This window comes from Salmo salar, chromosome 03 (assembly GCF_965601325.2).
Source record: "Salmo salar chromosome 03, fSalSal1, whole genome shotgun sequence".
NCBI classification, from domain to species: Eukaryota; Metazoa; Chordata; class Actinopteri; order Salmoniformes; family Salmonidae; genus Salmo; species Salmo salar.
The window spans coordinates 51,594,988-51,613,317 of NC_138293.1; the positions used below are offsets into that span (position 1 = coordinate 51,594,988).

Below are 18,330 nucleotides of genomic sequence, written 5' to 3' on the forward strand. Positions count from 1 at the left end.
GCATATTATTAATGATAGCTCTTCGTGTGTCACGTCCTGACCAGTAATAGGGGTTATTTGTTATTGTAGTTTGGTCAGGACGTGGCAGGGGGTGTTTGTTTTATGTGGTTCGGGCTATGTATTTAGGTAGAGGGGTGTTTGGTTTATGTGGTCCGGGGTTTGTTAGTCTATGTTCTACGTTAGTGTATTTCTATGTTCTGTCTAGTCTATTGTAGTTCTATGTTTAGTTAATTGGGGTTTAACCTTCAATTGGAGGCAGCTGGTTATCGTTGCCTCTGATTGAAGGTCCTATAATTAGGAGTTTGTTTTTCATGGGATTTTGTGGGAGATTGTTGCTGTGTATAGCTTTGTGCCTTACCGGCCTGGTCTTTGTCATCGTGGTTTTTGTATACGTGTTTGTTTTGGTTTTTCCTTCTTTGTCCTTTAATAAAAGAAGATGAGTATACATTTTCCCGCTGCGTCTTGGTCCTCCACACACGACACTTGTGACAGAATCTCCCACCAAACACGGACCAAGCAGTGGAGGAAGGAGCAGCAACAGATGGACTACAAGGAGTTGGGAGGACATCTTGGAGGGGAAAGGATCCTACACATGGGAGGAGATCCAAGCTGGAATGGATCGCCTGCCATGGAAAAAGGTGGAGACAGCGAGTGAGGAACGTCGTAAATGGAGCGAAGAGAAGAGGAACAGTTACAGAGTGCTTCCTCATTTTTGAGCTACAGCCATCTTCGTTCCCTTCGGATCGGTCGAAAGATAGCATATATTATTACGCTAATGTCGGGAAGGGCGCTCTCCTGGGCTACGGCAGTTTGGGAGCAACAATCCACCATTTGTCGTCCTCTGGAAGACTTCATGGCAGAGGTGAGGAAGGTATTCGATTCTCCGGTATCCTGGAAAGAGGCGGCCCGAAAACGTCAAACAACTCCCATAGTGTGGCAGACTACACAGTAGCAGCTTGGGAGTTACCGCTGGACCTCAATTCCCTCCTCGCCCTTACTATTAGAATTGATGGGCGTCTATGGGAATGCAGGCGTGAGAGGAGGTCTGGTCTTGGTCACACTCGTTCATCCGCTGCTGCTTGCTCAACTCCGAAGGAATCTGGAAGTCCCCGAAGGCTGTATTTCCGAGAAGACCTGAAGCCACCCGAGTTCCCTCAAGAGTCATCGGCAATGGGTGAGTCAGATACATCGGAACCAATGCAACTGGGCAGAGCTAGATTATCGCCTAGGGAACGTTCACATGGGCTAAGCTCCAACAGTTGTCTGTATTGTGGTGCTGCGAGGCATTTCATAGCCACCAGCCCAGTGAAGAGACCTGAATCATTAGTAGGTAGAAGTACACTGGTGAGCCAAACTGGGAACCCTCTAATTCCCATCACCTGTACTCCTTTTTCTGTTAGACTGGTCTCCCCACAGCAGGATAAGTCTCTTCGGGTGCTCATTGACTCTGGGGCAGATGAAAGTTTCATGGACGCTATCCTGGTATCGGAACTAGGTATCCCCACTCAACTCCTCTCCGTTCCCATGGATGCATTCGTCCTTCTGCCTCTCCTGCCGGCGCAGTGTTCTTCTTTGTGGGGAAGAAGGACAAGGCCCTGCGTCCATGTATTTATAACCGGGGCCTCAATGACATCACGATCAAGAATCGGTACCTGCTACCACTCCTCTCCTCGGCTTTCGAACCTCTCCAGGGGGCTCCCATCTTTCCCAAACTGGACCTTCGGAATGCCTACCACCTTGTTCGGATACGCAAAGGAGACGAGTGGAAGATGGCATTCAATACTGCCAGTGTACACTATGAGTACCTGGCCATGCCGTTTGGACTCACCAACGATCCCGCTGTCTCCCAGGCACTGGTCAACGATGTGCTCCAGGACATGTTGAATCATTTTGTACAGTTGAAGTCAGAAGTTTATTTACATACAATTAGGTTGGAGTCATTAAAACTCGTTTTTCAACCACTCCACAAATTTCTTGTTAACGAACTATAGTTGTGGCAAGTCGGTTAGGACATCTACTTTGTGCATGACACAAATCATTTTTCCAACAATTGTTTACAGACAAATTATTTCAGTTATAATTCACTGCATCACAATTCCAGTGGGTCAGAAGTTTACATACACTAAGTTGACTGTGCCTTTAAACAGCTTGGAAAATTCCAGAAAATTATGTAATGGCTTTAGAAGCTCAAAAATAATTTGAGTCAATTGGAGGTGTACCTGTGGATGTATTTCAAGGCCTACCTTCAAACTTAGTGCCTCTTTGCTTGACATCATGGGAAAATCAAAAGAAATCAGCCAAGACTTCAGAAAAAAATGGTGGACCTCCACAAGTCTGGTTCATCCTTGGGAGCAATTTCCAAATGCCTGGAGGTACCACGTTCATCTGTACAAACAATAGTACGCAAGTATAAACACCATGGGACCATGCAGCCGTCATACCGCTCAGGAAGGAGACATGTGCTGGAGGAAACAGGTACAAAAATATCGATATCCACAGTAAAACAAGTCCTATATCGAAATAACCTGAAAGGCTGCTCAGCAAGGAAGAAGCCACTGCTCCAAAACCGCCATAAAAAAGCCAGACTACGGTTTGCAACTGCACATGGGGACAAAGATCGTACTTTTTGGAGAAATGTCCTCTGGTCTGATGAAACAAAAATATAACTGTTTGGCCATAATGGCCATCGTTATGTTTGGAGGAAAAAGGGGGTGGCTTGCAAGCCGAAGAACACCATCCCAACCGTGATGCACGGGGGTGGCAGCATCATGTTGTGGGGGTGCTTTGCTGCTGGAGGGACTGGTGCACTTCACAAAATAGATGGCATCCTGAGGACAGAACATTATCTGGATATCTTGAAGCAACTTCTCAAGAAGTTAAAGCTTGGTCGCCAATGGGTCTTCCAAATGGACATACTTCCAAAGTTGTGGCAAAATGGCTTAACCTGTTGGGTCTAGGGGGCAGCATTTGCACGTCTGGATAAAAAAAATGTACCCGATTTAATCTGGTTACTAATCCTACCCAGTAACTAGAATATGCATATACTTATTATATATGGATAGAAAACACTCTAAAGTTTCCAAAACTGTTTGAATGGTGTCTGTGAGTATAACAGAACTCATTTGGCAGGCAAAACCCTGAGACATTTTCTGACAGGAAGTGGATACCTGATGTGTTGTATTGACTTTAAACCTATCCCATTGAAAAACACAGGGGTTTAGGAATATTTTGGCACTTCCTATTGCTTCCACTAGATGTCACCAGCCTTTACAAAGTGTTTTGAGTCTTCTGGAGGGAGATCTGACCGAACAAGAGCCATGGAACGGTGATGTCCCATTAGACACCTGGCGCGCTACTTCATGTTGGGTACCCTCGTTCCAATACGTTATAAAAGGCTATGCATTCGTCCACCTTGAATATTATTCATGTTCTGGTTAAAAAAGGCCCTAATGATTTATGCTATACAACGTTTGACATGTTTGAACGAACGGAAATATATTTTTTCCCCTCGTTCATGACGAGAAGTCCGGCTGGCTTACATCATGTGCTAACGAGACGGAGATTTTTGGACATAAATGATGAGCTTTTTTGAACAAAACTACATTCGTTATGGACCTGTGATACCTGGAAGTGACATCTGATGAAGAGAATCAAAGGTAATGGATTATTTACATAGTATTTTCGATTTTAGATCTCCCCAACATGACGTCTAGTCTGTATCGCAACGCGTATTTTTCTGGGCACAGTGCTCAGATTATTGCAAAGTGTGATTTCCCAGTAAGGTTATTTTTAAATCTGGCAAGTTGATTGCGTTCAAAAGATGTAAATCTATAATTCTTTAAATGACAATATAATATTTTACCAATGTTTTCTAATTTTAATTATTTAATTTGTGACGCTGACTTGACTGCCGGTTATTGGAGGGAAACGATTTCCTCAACATCAATGCCATAGTAAAACGCTGTTTTTGTATATAAATATGAACTTGATAGAACTAAAAATGCATGCATTGTCTAACATAATGTCCTAGGAGTGTCATCTGATGGAGATTGTAAAAGGTTAGTGTATCATTTTAGCTGGTTTTATGGTTTTGGTGACCCTGTCTTTGACTTGACAAAACATTACACACAACTCTTGTAAATGTACTGTCCTAACATACTCTAAATTTATGCTTTCGCCGTAAAACCTTTTTGAAATCGTAAAACGTGGTTAGATTAAGGAGATGTTTATCTTTCAAATGGTGTAACATAGTTGTATTTTTGAAAAATTTGAATTTTGACATTTATTTGGATTCAAATTTGCCGCTCTTGAAATGCACCTGCTGTTGATGGAGTGCACCACAGGTGGCACGCTAGCGTCCCACCTAGCCCCAAGAGGTTAAGGACAACAAAGTCAAGGTATTGGAGTGGCCATCACAAAGCCCTGACCTCAATCTAATAGAACATTTGTGGGCAGAACTGAAAAAGTATGTGCGAGCAAGGTCTACAAACCTGACTCGGTTACACCAGCTCTGTCTGGAGGAATGGGCCAAAATTCACCCAACTTATTGTGGGAAGCTTGTGGAAGGCTACCCGAAACGTTTGACCCAAGTTAAAGAATTTAAAGGCAATGCTACGAAATACTAATTGAGTGTATGTAAACTTATGACCCACTGGGAATGTGATGAAGAAATAAAAGCTGAAATAAATCATTCGCTCTACTATTCTGACATTTCACATTCTTAAAATAAAGTGGTGATCCTAACTGACCTAAGACAGGGAATTTTTACTAGGATTAAATGTCAGGAATTGTGAAAAACTGAGTTTAAATGTATTTGGCTAAGGTGTATGTAAACTTCTGACTTCAACTGTATTTGTCTGCCTTGATGACATCCTGGTTTTCTCTCGTTTTGCCCAAGAACACGTTCTCCATGTTTGACAAGTCCTTCAGCGCCTCCTGGAGAATCAGTTGTTTGTAAAAGCTGAGAAGTGCGACATCCACCGCTCCACTATATCCTTTCTGGGATACGTCATTGCTGAAGGGAATGTCCATGTGGATCCGGAAACGGTGAGAGCGGTGGTGGATTGTCCCCAACCCACGTCCAGCCGCAACGGTTTCTGGGGTTTGCTAATTTCTACCGCCGTTTCATTCGCGGCTACAGCACCCAGGCGGCTCCCCTCTCACCTCCCCCAAGGTACCGTTCACATGGTCCCCAGCAGCGGACAGGGCTTTTATGGATCTGAAGCTGCGATTCACTACATTCCTCATCCATCCGGACCCGACCCATCAGTTTGTGGTTGAGGTTGGTGCTTCCGACGTGGGAGTAGGGGCCGTCCTTTCTCAGCGATCTGTCCAGGAGCTTCATCCCTGTACTTTCATGTCCCATCGTCTCAACTCTGCAGAAAGGAACTATAACGTTGGGAACCGGGAACTCCTGGTGGTTAAGATGGCTCTGGAGGAGTGGAGGCACTGGCTGGAACGGGGCGTAACATCCATTTTTGGTATGGACTGACCACAGGAATTTAGAATACTCCGCACTGCCAAATGCCTTTGGGCCCTGTTATTCACCAGGTTCAATTTCACCATCTCCTACCACCCAGGGTCCAAAAATGTGAAGCCGGACGCCCTCTCTCGCCTGTACAGTTCCGCTGCCACACCCTCTGAATCTGAAACCATCCTCCCTGCCTCATGTCTGGCGGCTTCGGATGTCTGGGGTATTGAGACCCTGGTCAATATCTAGGTCAACTAGAAAATATACACTATATTTACAAAAGTATGTGGACACCCCTTCAAATTAGTGGATTTGGCTATTTCAGCCACACCCGTTGCTGACCGGTGTATAAAATCAAGCACAATGCCATGCAGTCTCCATAGACAAACATTGGCAGTAGAATAGCCTTACTGAAGAGCTCAGTGACTTTCAACGTGGCACCGTCAGAAGATGCCAACTTTCCATTAAGTCAGTTCGTGAAATTTCTGCCCTGATAGAGCTGCCCCGGTCAACTGTAAGTGCTGTTATTGTCGAGGAGCAACAACGGCTCAGCCGCAAAGTGTTAGGACACACAAGCTCACAGAAGAGGAGTGCTGAAGCATCTAGTGTGTAAAAATCGTCTGTCCTCAGTTGCAACACTCACTACCGAGTTCCAAACTGCCTCTGGAAGCAACGTCAGCACAATAACTGTTCATCGGGAGCTTCATGAAATGGGTTTCCATAGCCGAGCAGCCTCACACAAGCCTAAGATCATCATGCGCAATGCCAAGCGTCCACTGGAGTGGTGTAAAGCTCGCCGCCATTGGACTCTGGAGCAGTGGAAACGCGTTCTCTGGAGTGATGAATCACACTTCACCATCTGGCAGTCCGACTGACAAATCTGGGTTTGGCGGATACCAGGAGAACGCTACATGCTCTAATTTATGCCAACTGTAAAGTTTGGTGGAGGAGGAATAATGGTCTAGGGCTATTTTTCATGTTTCGGTCTAGGCCCCTTAGTTCCAGTGAAGGTAAATCTTAACACTACAGCATACAGTTATATTCTAGATGATTCTGTGCTTCCAACTTTGGCAAAAGTTTGGGAAAGGCCCTTTCCTTTTTCAGCATGACAATGTCCCTGTGTACAAAGCGAGGTCCGTACAGAAATGGTTTGTCAAGATCAGTGTGGAAGAACTTGACTGGCCTGCACAGAGCCCTGACCTCAACTCCATCGAACACCTTTGGGATGAATTACTTGACTGACTTTATTGTCCCCATGGGGAAATTTTGTTGCAGTGTTTAAAGTGGTGTTTAAATACAAAACAAATTGACAATACAACTTTCATAACAGTTACATACCAATAAAAAGAGACAAGCCTGCTGGCCTTACTGGGTCGATAGGAACATTAGCCCGAGCTATTTAGGAGGGATATCACACCTGGCACAAATTATTGTCTCGTTCTGTTTTTCCTGCTGAAGGGAATTAGAACGCTGACTGCGATCCAGGCCTAATCGCCCAACATCAGTGCCTGACCTCACTTATGCGGTTGTGGCAGAATGGAACCAAGTCCTCGCAGCAATGTTCCAACATCTAGTGGAAAGTCTTCCCAGAAGAGTGGAGGCTGTTATAGCAGCAAAGGGGAGACCAACTCCATATTAATGCCCATGATTTTGGAATGAGATGTTCGATGAGTAGGTGTTTAAATACGTTTTGTCATGTAGTGTATTTTAAATCAATGTTGTGATGATATACGCAAATAAAATGCCATTATCCATGAGAAAGATTTTTGGCGCTGACAGCTGATCTTCTCATGCATCTGAAGAAAATTCTAAACTGCAACAGCTGCTCTGTCAGTTGGAGGTGGGCTGGGGGCGGGGCTCGGGAACATTTCAAATTGTGATTGACAGCTCAGGAGTTTCATGTCTCTTTTCAAAATAAACAGTTAATTGTACTATGGTTCATAAGTTCATACGGATTCAGCATAATACATGTGGCGGCAAAATATATTTAATGAAAAAATATATATGTTATGATTTTCTGAAATTATGTATTTCATAAATATATTCTGGAAATATATGTTAAAAAAAAATACAAATCCTGCATATACTGTATGTACATACACGGAGTGTGCAAGACATTAGGAACACCTTCCTAATATTGAGTTGCACCTCTTTTTGCCCTCAGAAGCCTCAATTCGTTGGGGCATGGACTCTACAAGGTGTCGAAAGCGTTCCACAGGGATGCTGGCCCATGTTCACCCCAATGCTTCCCACCACAGGAGGCTGCTGAGGGGAGGGCAGCTCATAATAATGACTGGAATGGAGCAAATGGAATAGCGTCAAACACATGAAAACCATGTGTTTGATGTTTTGATACCATTCCACTCATTCCACTTCAGCCATTACCACAAGTCCACCCTCCCCAATTAAGGTGCCACCAACCTCCTGTGCTTCCCACAGTTGTGTCAAGTTGGCTGGATGTCCTTTGGGTGGTGGATAATTCTTCCCAGCAGCGTTGCAGTTCTTGACACTCTCGCACTTGACAGTTCTCGCACCGCTCAAACCGGTGCGTCTAGTAGATACCCCGTTCAAAGGCACTTAAATCTTTTGTCTTGCCCATTCACCCAATGAATGGCACCATACACAATCCATGTCTCAATTGTTTCAAGGCTTACAAATCAATCATCTACATATCAGAAAATAGGTGTGCTGGAGTTCACTCATTTAGCTCTGTTTCATCTGTAATGCCAGGGTAGATTAAAAAAAAAATGTATACAAATATTACGTCATGTCTTGTATACCCTTATCGTCCACAGTCCAGCAGTGTCCTGATCCGGGGGAGGTGGTGAACGGAGCGCGTTCGGTACGCCCAGAGTCTGGATTCGCTGTTGGAACAGTGGTGCGCTTCTCCTGTAACCAGGGTTACCAGCTGGAGGGCCCTGGCCAGATCTCCTGCCACGGACGGGATACAGGCACACCCAAGTGGAGTGACCGCAGCCCCAAATGTGTCTGTGAGTCACTCCTCTGGGTGTTTGTCTGTGTGTGTTGAGATTGATGTCAAACACTAATTCTATGGGACTATACACTGCCTTCAGAAAGTATTCACACCCCTTGACTTTTTCCACATTTTGTTGTGTTACAAAGTGGGATTAAAATTGATATAATTGTATTTTTTTTTGCCAACGACCAACACCGAATACTGTAATGTCAAAATGGAAGAAAAATTCTAACATTTGTAAAAAAAAAAAAAAAATGTAAGTATGAAAAATAAAACACTAATATACTGAATCTGGATTAGATAAGTATTCAACCCCCTGAGTCAATACATGTTGCATCAGCTTTGGCAGCGATTACAGCTTTCTAGATAAGTCTCTAAGAGCTTTCCACACCTGGATGTGCAACATTTGCCCATTATTATTTCAAAATTCTTCAAGCTCAGTCAAATTGGTTGTTGATCAATACTAGACAACTATTTTCAGGTCTTGTCATAGATTTTCAAGCAGATTTAAGTCAACACTGTAACTCGGTCACTCAGGAACATTCACTGTCTTGGTAAGCAACTCCAGTGTAGATTTGGCCTTGTGTTTTATGTTATTGTCCTGCTGAAAGGTGAATTCATCTCCCACTGTCTGGTGGAAAGCAGACTGAACCTTTCCTCTAGGCGTTTGCCTGTGCTTAGCTTAATCACATTCCTTTTTTATCCTTAAAAACTCCCCAGTCCTTAACAATTACAAGCATACCCATAACATGATGCTGCCACCACTATGCTTGAAAATATGGAGTGGCACTCGGTAATGTGTTGTATTGGATTTGCTCCAAATTTCTTTGCCACATGTTTTGCAGTATTACTTTAGTGCCTTGTTACAAACAGGATGCATGTTTTAGAATATGTGTATTCTGTATAGGCTTCCTTTTTTCACTCTGCCAATTAGGTTAATATTGTGGAGTAACTATAATGTTGTTAATCCATCCTCAGTTGTCTCCTATCACAGCCATAAAACTCTAACACCTTTGGCGTCATGGTGAAATCCCTGAGTGGTTTCCTTCCTCTCCTGCCTGTATCTTTGTAGTGACTGGGTGTATTGATACACCATCCAAAGTGTAATTTATAACTTCACCTTGCTCAAAGGGATAGTCAATGTCTGTTTATTTTTATTTTTACCCATCTACCAATATATCTTTGTGGTTGAAACTGTGTTTGAAATTCACTGCTCGATTGATGGACCTTACATATAATTGTATGTGTGGGGTACAGAGACAAGATAGTCATTCAAAAATCAGGTTAAAAACATTTAATGCACACAGAGTCAGTCCATTCAACTTATGTGACTTGTTAAGCACATTTTTACTCCTGAACTTATTTAGGCTTGTCATAACAACGGGGTTGAATACTTATTGACTCAAGACATTTTAGCTTTTAATTTGTAATTAATTTGTAAACATTTCAAAAAACATAATTCCACTTTCACATTATCGGGTATTATGTGTAGGCCAGTGACAAATAATCTCAATTTAATCATTCTTAAATTCTGATTGTAACACAACAAAATGTGGAAAAAGGGCTGTTCATATTTTCTGATGGCATTGCTCTCTCTCGCTCTCTCTCTCCATCCATCTTTATTTCCTTTCCCTAAACAGTGAAGTATGACCCATGCCCAAACCCAGGTGTGCCAGACAATGGTTACCAGACATTGTACAAGCATAGCTACCAGGCAGGAGAGACGCTACGTTTTTTCTGCTATGAGGGCTATGAACTCATTGGGGAGGTTATTATCAACTGTGTCCCGGGCCACCCATCTCAATGGAACAGTCCACCACCATTCTGCAAAGGTGACAATTTACATTGGACTGCTGGAAATGAGGAAGAGGGGTTAGAGGGGTTTCAAGAAATTCTGCATGAGAATTGAAACACTTGAACATTTTGCAAAGAATGAATGAGGAATGATGATCTTATAATAATAATCTGCCTCTCTCCATCTATCAGTGGCATACGAGGAGCTGTTGGATGATCATAAATTAGAAGGTGATTTTTCTTCTTATTCTACGTCTTCTTTAGGGGAATTTCAGCACTTTTCAACCTCATATTCATTCTCCAGTTACTTACAAAGACTATGAGATTCATGGTGACACAGGGAGGAGGAAAATTCCTCCCCCTGGCTAGAAACTCGTAGTAGGTTTTGAAAAACACTGTTTTTTACTTTTAATGCAATTTGATGTCAGAACCTTTCTTCTTATTTCTAACTACAGAACATAGAAACGTCATGGTAACCAATTTTCAACATAGACAAATTTGTATGATGAATTTGTACTTTAGAAACAACGTCAGATCTTCAACTTTATCTCCACTATCAGATTTATTTTTAAATCCAGTTTATCTGTCACGGTTGTCGTAAGAACGGTACCAAGGTGCAGCGTGTGTAGAGTTCCACATCTTTATTCCAAAGTGAAACTTCGCAAAACAAAATATATCAATAAACGAACAACGAAACGTAACTATGTGGTGCACAAACACAAAACAATATCCCACAAACAATAGCTATTTAAATATGATCCCCAATTAGAGGCAACGATTACCAGCTGCCTCTAATTGGGAACCATACCAAAACACCAACATAGAAATTTTAAACTAGAATACCCCCTAGTCACGCCCTGACCTACTACACCATAGAGAAACAAGGGCTCTCTATGGTCAGGGCGTGGCATTATCAACAAGTTCATAATTGTTATGTTGGATTCACGTCTCCATCTCAACCAAAAAATTTAAGTTAAAGAATAGGGCTGGATTCAATCTGATCACGGGTTGTGGAAAATGCGTATTTTAAGGTCAATGTTCCCGCGTTCATGGTAAATGCTGCAGATTCCGTCTCAATCGTAGTGATAACACATTGGGAATTCAACAAACTTTTGGCTGTCTTTTTGAGTGGTGAATATAGGTTGTAATCTCATTGATCAATGTCTCAACCAAATATTACCTAATTGCTCACGTTGAAATGACGTGGTGTTCTCAGTGGGATGGTAATAGAAATAATGAAAATTAGGTTGAAAAGTGGTGGAATTCCCCTTTAATTGCCTTTCTTTAACTTCTTCTTTAATTTATTATTTTGGATTATTTCCCTAGTATCCCAGTCATTTGAGCCCTCCCACCAGATGCTAAGTGAAAACATTGCCTTGGCAATCATCCTGCCAATCATCCTGGTCATCCTTCTGATTGGTGGAATCTACATGTATTACACAAAGTAAGTGCTGCGCAGTTCAGTAGTCACAATTCAAATGCATTCTTCTTACTTTCACCAGATATTGGCATGGTCTGACCTAACACACACACACACAACAGTACTGAGCCATTGCATAGATCAGATATCAGAAGTTGACTGTATTCTGTATTCTCTCCCTTTAACCTTTATTTCCCTTTTCCCTCTCCCTCAGTGTATGTAGGTTGCAGTGGAAGCCACTTTTCTGGAAGTCTCTCTCTCACACCCACTCATACAGCCCAATTACTGTGGAGTCTGACTTCAACAACCCTCTATACGAGGCAGGGGTGAGTATTTTCTCTATTTTTGCCTAATCAAATCAAACTTTATTTGTCACATGCGCAGAATAAAACAAGTGTAGACCTTACCGTGAAACTTACAAGCCCTTAACCAAGAGTGCAGTTCAAGAAGAGTTAAGAAAATATTTACCAAGTAAACTAAAGTAAAAAATTAACACTATAACATAACAATTACGAGGCTATATACAGTGGGTATCGGTACCGAGTCAGTGTGCGGGGGTACAGGTTAGAGGTAATTTGTACATGTAGGTAGGGGTAAAGTGACTATGCATAGATAATAAACAGCGAGTAGCAGCAGTGTACAAAGCAAATGGAGAGGGGATCAATGTAATAGTCCGGTGGCCATTTGAATAATTGTTAAGCAGTCTTATGACTTGGTGGTAGAAGCTGTTAAGGAGCCTTTTGGTTCTAGACTCCGGTACCGCTTCCCATGCGGTAGCAGAGAAAACAGCCTATGACTTGGGTGACTGGAGTCTCTGACAATTTTATGGGCTTTCCTCTGACACCGCCTATTATATAGGTCCTGGATTGCATGAAGCTTGGCCCCAGTGATGTACGGGGCCGTATGCACTACCCTCTTACGGTCAGATGCCGAGCAGTTGCCATACCAGGCGGTGATGTATCCGGGCAGGATGCTCTCGATGGTAAAACTTTTAGAGGATCTGGGGACCCATGCCAAATCTTCTCAGTCTCCTGAGGGGGAAAAAGCGTTGTCGTGCCCTCTTCACAACTGTCTTGGTGTGTTTGGACCATGATAGATCGTTGGTGATGATGGACACCAAGGAACTTGAAACTCTTGACCCGCTTCACTACAGCCCCATTGATGTGAATGGGGGCCTGTTCGGCCCGCCTTTTCCTGTAGTCCACGATCAGCTCCTTTGTCTTGCTCACGTTGAGGGAGAGGTTGTTGTCCTGGCACCACACTGCCAGTTCTATGACCTTTTCCCTATAGGCCGTCTCATCGTTGTCGGTGATCAAGCCTAACACTGTTGTGTCGTCAGCAAACTTAATGATGGTGTTGGAGTCGTGTTTGTCCACGCAGTCGTGGGTGAACAGGGAGCACAGGAGGGGACAAAGTACACACCCCTGAGGGACCCCAGTGTTGAGGATCAGCGTGGGAGACGTGTTGTTGCCTACCCTTACCACATGAGGGCGGCCCGTCAGGAAGTCCAGGATCCAGTTGCAGAGGGAGGTGTTTAGTCCCAGGGTCCTTAGCTTAGTGATGAGCTTCTTGGGAATTATGGTGTTGAACGCTGAGCTGTAGTCAATAAATAGCATTCTCACATAGGTGTTCCTTTTGTCCAGGTGGGAAAGGGCAATGTGGAATGCGATTGAGATTGCATCATCTGTGGATCTGTTGGGGCGATATGCGAATTGGAGTGGGTCTGGGGTGTCCGGGAGGATGCTGTTGATGTGAGCCATGACCAGCCTTTCAAAGCACTTCATGGCTACCGACGTGAGTGCTACTGGGCGGTAATCATTTAGGCAGGTTATCTTCGCTTCCTTGGGCACAGGGACAATGGTGGTCTGCTTGAAACATGTATGTATTACAGACTCAGTCAGGGAGAGGTTGAAAATGTCAGTGAAGACACTTGCCAGTTGGTCCACGCATGCTTTGAGTACACGTCCTGGTAATCCATCTGGCCCCGTGGCTTTATGAATGTTGACCTGTTTAAAGGTCTTGCTCACATTGGCTACCAAGCGCGTGGGGTACATAATGGGTGAGTATTGCCCAAGCCCTCTCACTTTGGGACTAGATTCTATCAGATCCGCATAGTGGTTGTTTTGGCAGTGTCTGAGGTGGAACTGCATTAGAGCTGTAAAATACACAAGTGGTTCCTTGCGTTACCCTATCACGGACTCTGCAATTGCATGCAACGAAACCTCACCCGACTTTATACCAGACAAGTCAAGCAGCCGCATTACAAGTTCAAACACTCTGTGTGATGTTCTATTGTCTACACCTCGATTAAACTGATAGAAATCCCCCTTCCAAATTAACATGAAAACATGCATTAGCCTGTCATTATTTCTATTATGTATAGAAGCTACAGTTTCTATCGCCATTTTGAACTTCTAATGAGGTAGTAGGGACAATAAGAAAAGGAGTGGTTGGTGGCACAAGAGCAGGTGCTCACCGATTTGTCATTTCATACCGCTGTTACACCTCCAACACCGCCAACGCGGGTTAACGCTCGATCTGATTGAATCGAGGCCTTAGCTATAGCTGTGTAGGAACTAGCTAGCCTGAACCCCTAACCAGGACACGATTAGCCCTGTCTGTGTAACCAACTGGGAATCAAACCCTAGGTTGTTAGTATTGCAGAATTTTACTTTGTTGTGGAGTTATCTATGTCAGTGAGCTGGAGTTTAATGTAGAGCTCATGTACAGGTATATTGTATCAACTTTAATAAACTGCCACTTATTTTTTCAACTTTTCACCTTTTGACTAGTATTTAGGAAAATGTTATCTGTAACTTTGCTTTTTATTTGGCTGGAAGTTGCCATGCTAGTGACTGTAAGTTAACGAAAAGTGTATACTCTAATTCGTTGCTTAAGAATCCTGGAGATTGCATGTCCTAAACTGCTGAGGATATTTTGCTGTAGCATTTTCTTCTTCAAATTAATTGTTATTTGGGTCTGTTGTATTGCTACCTGGTTCCTAGGACACACGGGAGTATGAGGTGTCCATTTGAAGAAGAAAAGTCTTGAGAAGAATTAAAACCCACAGATAGATAAAGAGATCTGGAGGAAGAGGAACTTTTCTTTGTCTTTCAGATGACTTCTTTCACTTCCCTCATCTCCCATCCTGCTATTTCCTCTTCCTTGCCTCTCACTTTCGTTCTCTCTCTTTATCTTTGAGTTTGTGTCTTTACACCTCATTTTTCTTTTGTTTGTGTCTCTCTAATTTCCCAGTCGCTCTTTCTGTCAGTGATTGTAGGTTTGCGTTTCCTTGGGCCAGATTCAATCCGATCGTGTTTTGTCCGCTATGCAGAACAATGTTAAAGGCAATGTTCCAGCGCTAGTGGAGACGACATTCACGGTAAACTCTGCATATGTCGGTTCAATTGGAAATTACCTTTAAATGTCAATTGCACTTTAACGTGGATTTTCCACGGCCCAGATTGAATCTAGGCCCTTGTCTTCATCTGTTCATTGTGTGCAGCGATGACTGTCTCCCAGTGGTGTGCTGTTTTCCACAGTTCAACTTGTTGTCTAAAATTAGGATTGGTGCCTTACAGAGGTTAAGCGATGGATAATATGGAAGGAGAGACAGAAAGAGGGAAAGCTGAGATATATTTATGAGGTAAAATCACATAGAGAGAAACAAAAAAGAAAAGGCAGAGACAGGAAAGCAGACACACTCTCATGCTCAGTTGCACACAGTATACACACACAGACACACACAGAGAGAGAGAGAGCGAGAGAGAGAGATGCATACACACATTGAATATAAATATTTGGTGGAATATTGAGGCTCATATATACAGAAAATTCAGTGCCAAAATATAACATTGCATAATGTAATGTAACTTCATGTTTCAACTCTCGTTGCCATAGTAAAATGTAAAATTACAAAGCCAGCATTTCATATTGTTCTTTGCCATTTCTGAAGTGTATTTCCACTTGACTGAGAAAACGGTAAAGACCTGAATGTCATCACGCTTATAGCACGCAATGATTGTATATTTTACCGCTTCTGCTGAATCATGTTATGATTATCAACGATTATCATTGTTATCAGTGTAAATTTGAAGATGTTGTATATGCACTATGTTGAAGAAAAAAAGCTAACTTGGCTGCTTGCTGTGATGCAGTATTTAACTGATATGCTTTTTGAATTTCTTACCAGTTTATTGTCTGAACAGTAAATCTACTTTAATTCACTGTGCCAATATAGGGGTCCAGGGGACTCTTTTGCATTGTAAAGGTATTATTTGCATTATATTTTGTCATGAAGGCATTATTTATTTGCTGAAATGTAAGATTAAATAAAAGTCTCTGAATGGTGAAAGGAGGTCTTGTCTTCATTAAATACCAAATGTATATAGTCCTGTGTGGCTCAGTTGGTAGAGCATGGTCTTTGCAACACCAATGTTGTAGGTTTGATTCCCACGGCGTACCAGTATGAAAATTAATGCACTCACTACTGTAAATCCCTCTGGATAAAAGCATCTGCCTTTTTCTTTAAACATTTCTTATAGCTTTTAAAGTCTATTGTGCATGTACAGAAGACTGAATGCCCAAGACAAAATATCAGATGTGTACATTGTTTAAAGTTTGATTTTTTATACTCTATGGAGGAACTGCTCTGTGGAGGAACAATCACACCAATTTACTGCTGTTAATCTGTTAAATAGATTGAGGAACAGGTTGAGCTGACCAACCCTTTAAGCCTGTCACCCATATTTAATGACATAGGAGATAAGGGTGACAGCACAAACTTAAGTCAGTGCAACACAGTCAAAGACAGTAAACTAACTGATACAAAAACACCAAACAAACACAGAGTGGGAAAGAGAAATGCAGTGACACATAAATATGGTGAGGAATGGGTCACACAGCAAAATAAACCCAAAACACTGTTTTGTTTCTGTAAATCACCAAATAACAGTAAATGAGCAATGCTAGCATGTGATATCTGTGCAAATTAGTATCACTTTCATTGTGTTTCCAGATAGTCAAAAGGATGTGGAATCAGAATCATGTCGAGTTCAAGTACAGTCATTGCAAAATGGATTTAGTCTTAAAGGGCACTGTGACACATTTATACATTCTATTGCTAGCGACAACAAAGTGAAATTAAACAAAATAGTACAAACAGAGAATGTAAATGAGGCTCATGTTCAAAACCTATTTCCTGTGGAGAATTCAAGTGAGGGAATGTCAATTGCTCAGAGAAGATCCTCAGACTGCCAACTTAACAAAATGTACCTGCTTCTATTTTTCATCCTGATGTAGCAAAGAGTTTGTATGAGAAAGTGTCAGTGATTTTTGATTTTATTTAGATTTTATTAGGATCTCCATTAGCCGACGCCAATGGCAACAGCTAGTCTTACTGGGGTCCGACACATAACGAAAAATACATTACAGACAACAACAAAAAATATTTAACTAGGCAAGGCAGTTAAGAACAAATTCTTATTTATAATGACAGCCTAGGAACAGTGGGTTAATTGCCTTGTTCAGGGGCAGAATAATAGATTTTTACCTTGTCAGCTCAGGGATTCAATCTAGCAACCTTTCGTTTACAGGCCCAACGCTCTAACGACTAGGCTACCTGCCGCCCCCTAGGCACCTGCCTGCCAGTTATCAAGGGGTTCATTCATGTTTTACTAATATGACCAAGCACAGTGCAGCATTTGCTAAGTTCTGTGGAGCAGAACTAATTCTTCATTGGTAGAGCAGAGTATTGTCAATGTGAATAGTCAAGCAGGAAAGTTGAACAGCCATTCTAAAAGTGAACCATGCAATTCATCCACCTCTGGCCTGCTCGCCTCCCTACCTCTGAGGAAGCACAGTTCCCGCTCAGCCCAGTCAAAACTGTTCGCTGCTCTGGCACCCCAATGGTGGAACAAGCTCCCTCACGACGCCAGGACAGCGGAGTCAATCACCACCTTCCGGAGACACCTGAAACCCCACCTCTTCAAGGAATACCTGGGATAGGATAAAGTAATCCTTCTAACCCCCCCCTTAAAAGATTTAGATGCACTATTGTAAAGTGGTTGTTCCACTGGATATTTAGGTGAATGCACCAATTTGTAAGTCGCTCTGGATAAGAGCGTCTGCTAAATGACTAAAATGTAAATGTAAAGTTAATGAACTGCAGTGCAGATTATTTGAGCAACTGGGCAATGAGGAAGTTCTTAAAGAAGCAAAATCACCTTGCATTGAAATACAGACACAAAGCATCAAATACAATAGTATTAGTTAGTGTCCAATGCACATATCAAAACATCAAAAGGGCTGCTGGACAAATTTTTCAAAAAATTCTAAATCCTTCAGTCTTAATAAAAAGACAGGGATGAACAATGATCAGAATTTGCTGTGTAGTGAGCCACATTCGGTCAATAGGTTGAAATATTTAGCAGGATTTCCTGAATGATAGAGAAATAACATGTAGATTTGAAAACAGAGCTGCAAAATGTTTGTTCAACTCATCTTTGCAGTCTTTCTTACATCTCAGGATAGTGATGACTACTGTATCTTCAAACATTTTGACCCACAATCCAGAACATAATGTTCAGAGGCCTGGACACATCTTTAAGCATTGTGAGTTAGAGCAAGTTTTGATAGAGATAAACCAGAGCATTCTATAACTGGTAATAG

General features: G+C 42.3%; 1 protein-coding gene across 2 annotated transcripts in view; it reads left to right on the forward strand.

Annotated features, from left to right (window-relative positions):
• Positions 1–16,015, forward strand: part of sez6l2 (seizure related 6 homolog (mouse)-like 2) — a 164,252-nt gene extending 148,237 nt beyond the window's left edge. For both annotated transcript variants that reach the window (XM_045714905.2, XM_014192147.3), the window contains exons 14-19: positions 8,266–8,460; positions 10,088–10,279; positions 10,434–10,472; positions 11,568–11,685; positions 11,876–11,987; positions 14,667–16,015. In XM_045714905.2, coding sequence (XP_045570861.1) covers positions 8,266–8,460; positions 10,088–10,279; positions 10,434–10,472; positions 11,568–11,685; positions 11,876–11,987; positions 14,667–14,696 — 686 coding nt within the window. In that variant the 3' untranslated portion in view covers positions 14,697–16,015. The remainder of the gene's footprint in view (positions 1–8,265; positions 8,461–10,087; positions 10,280–10,433; positions 10,473–11,567; positions 11,686–11,875; positions 11,988–14,666) is intronic.
• The last annotated feature ends 2,315 nt before the right edge of the window (positions 16,016–18,330 follow it).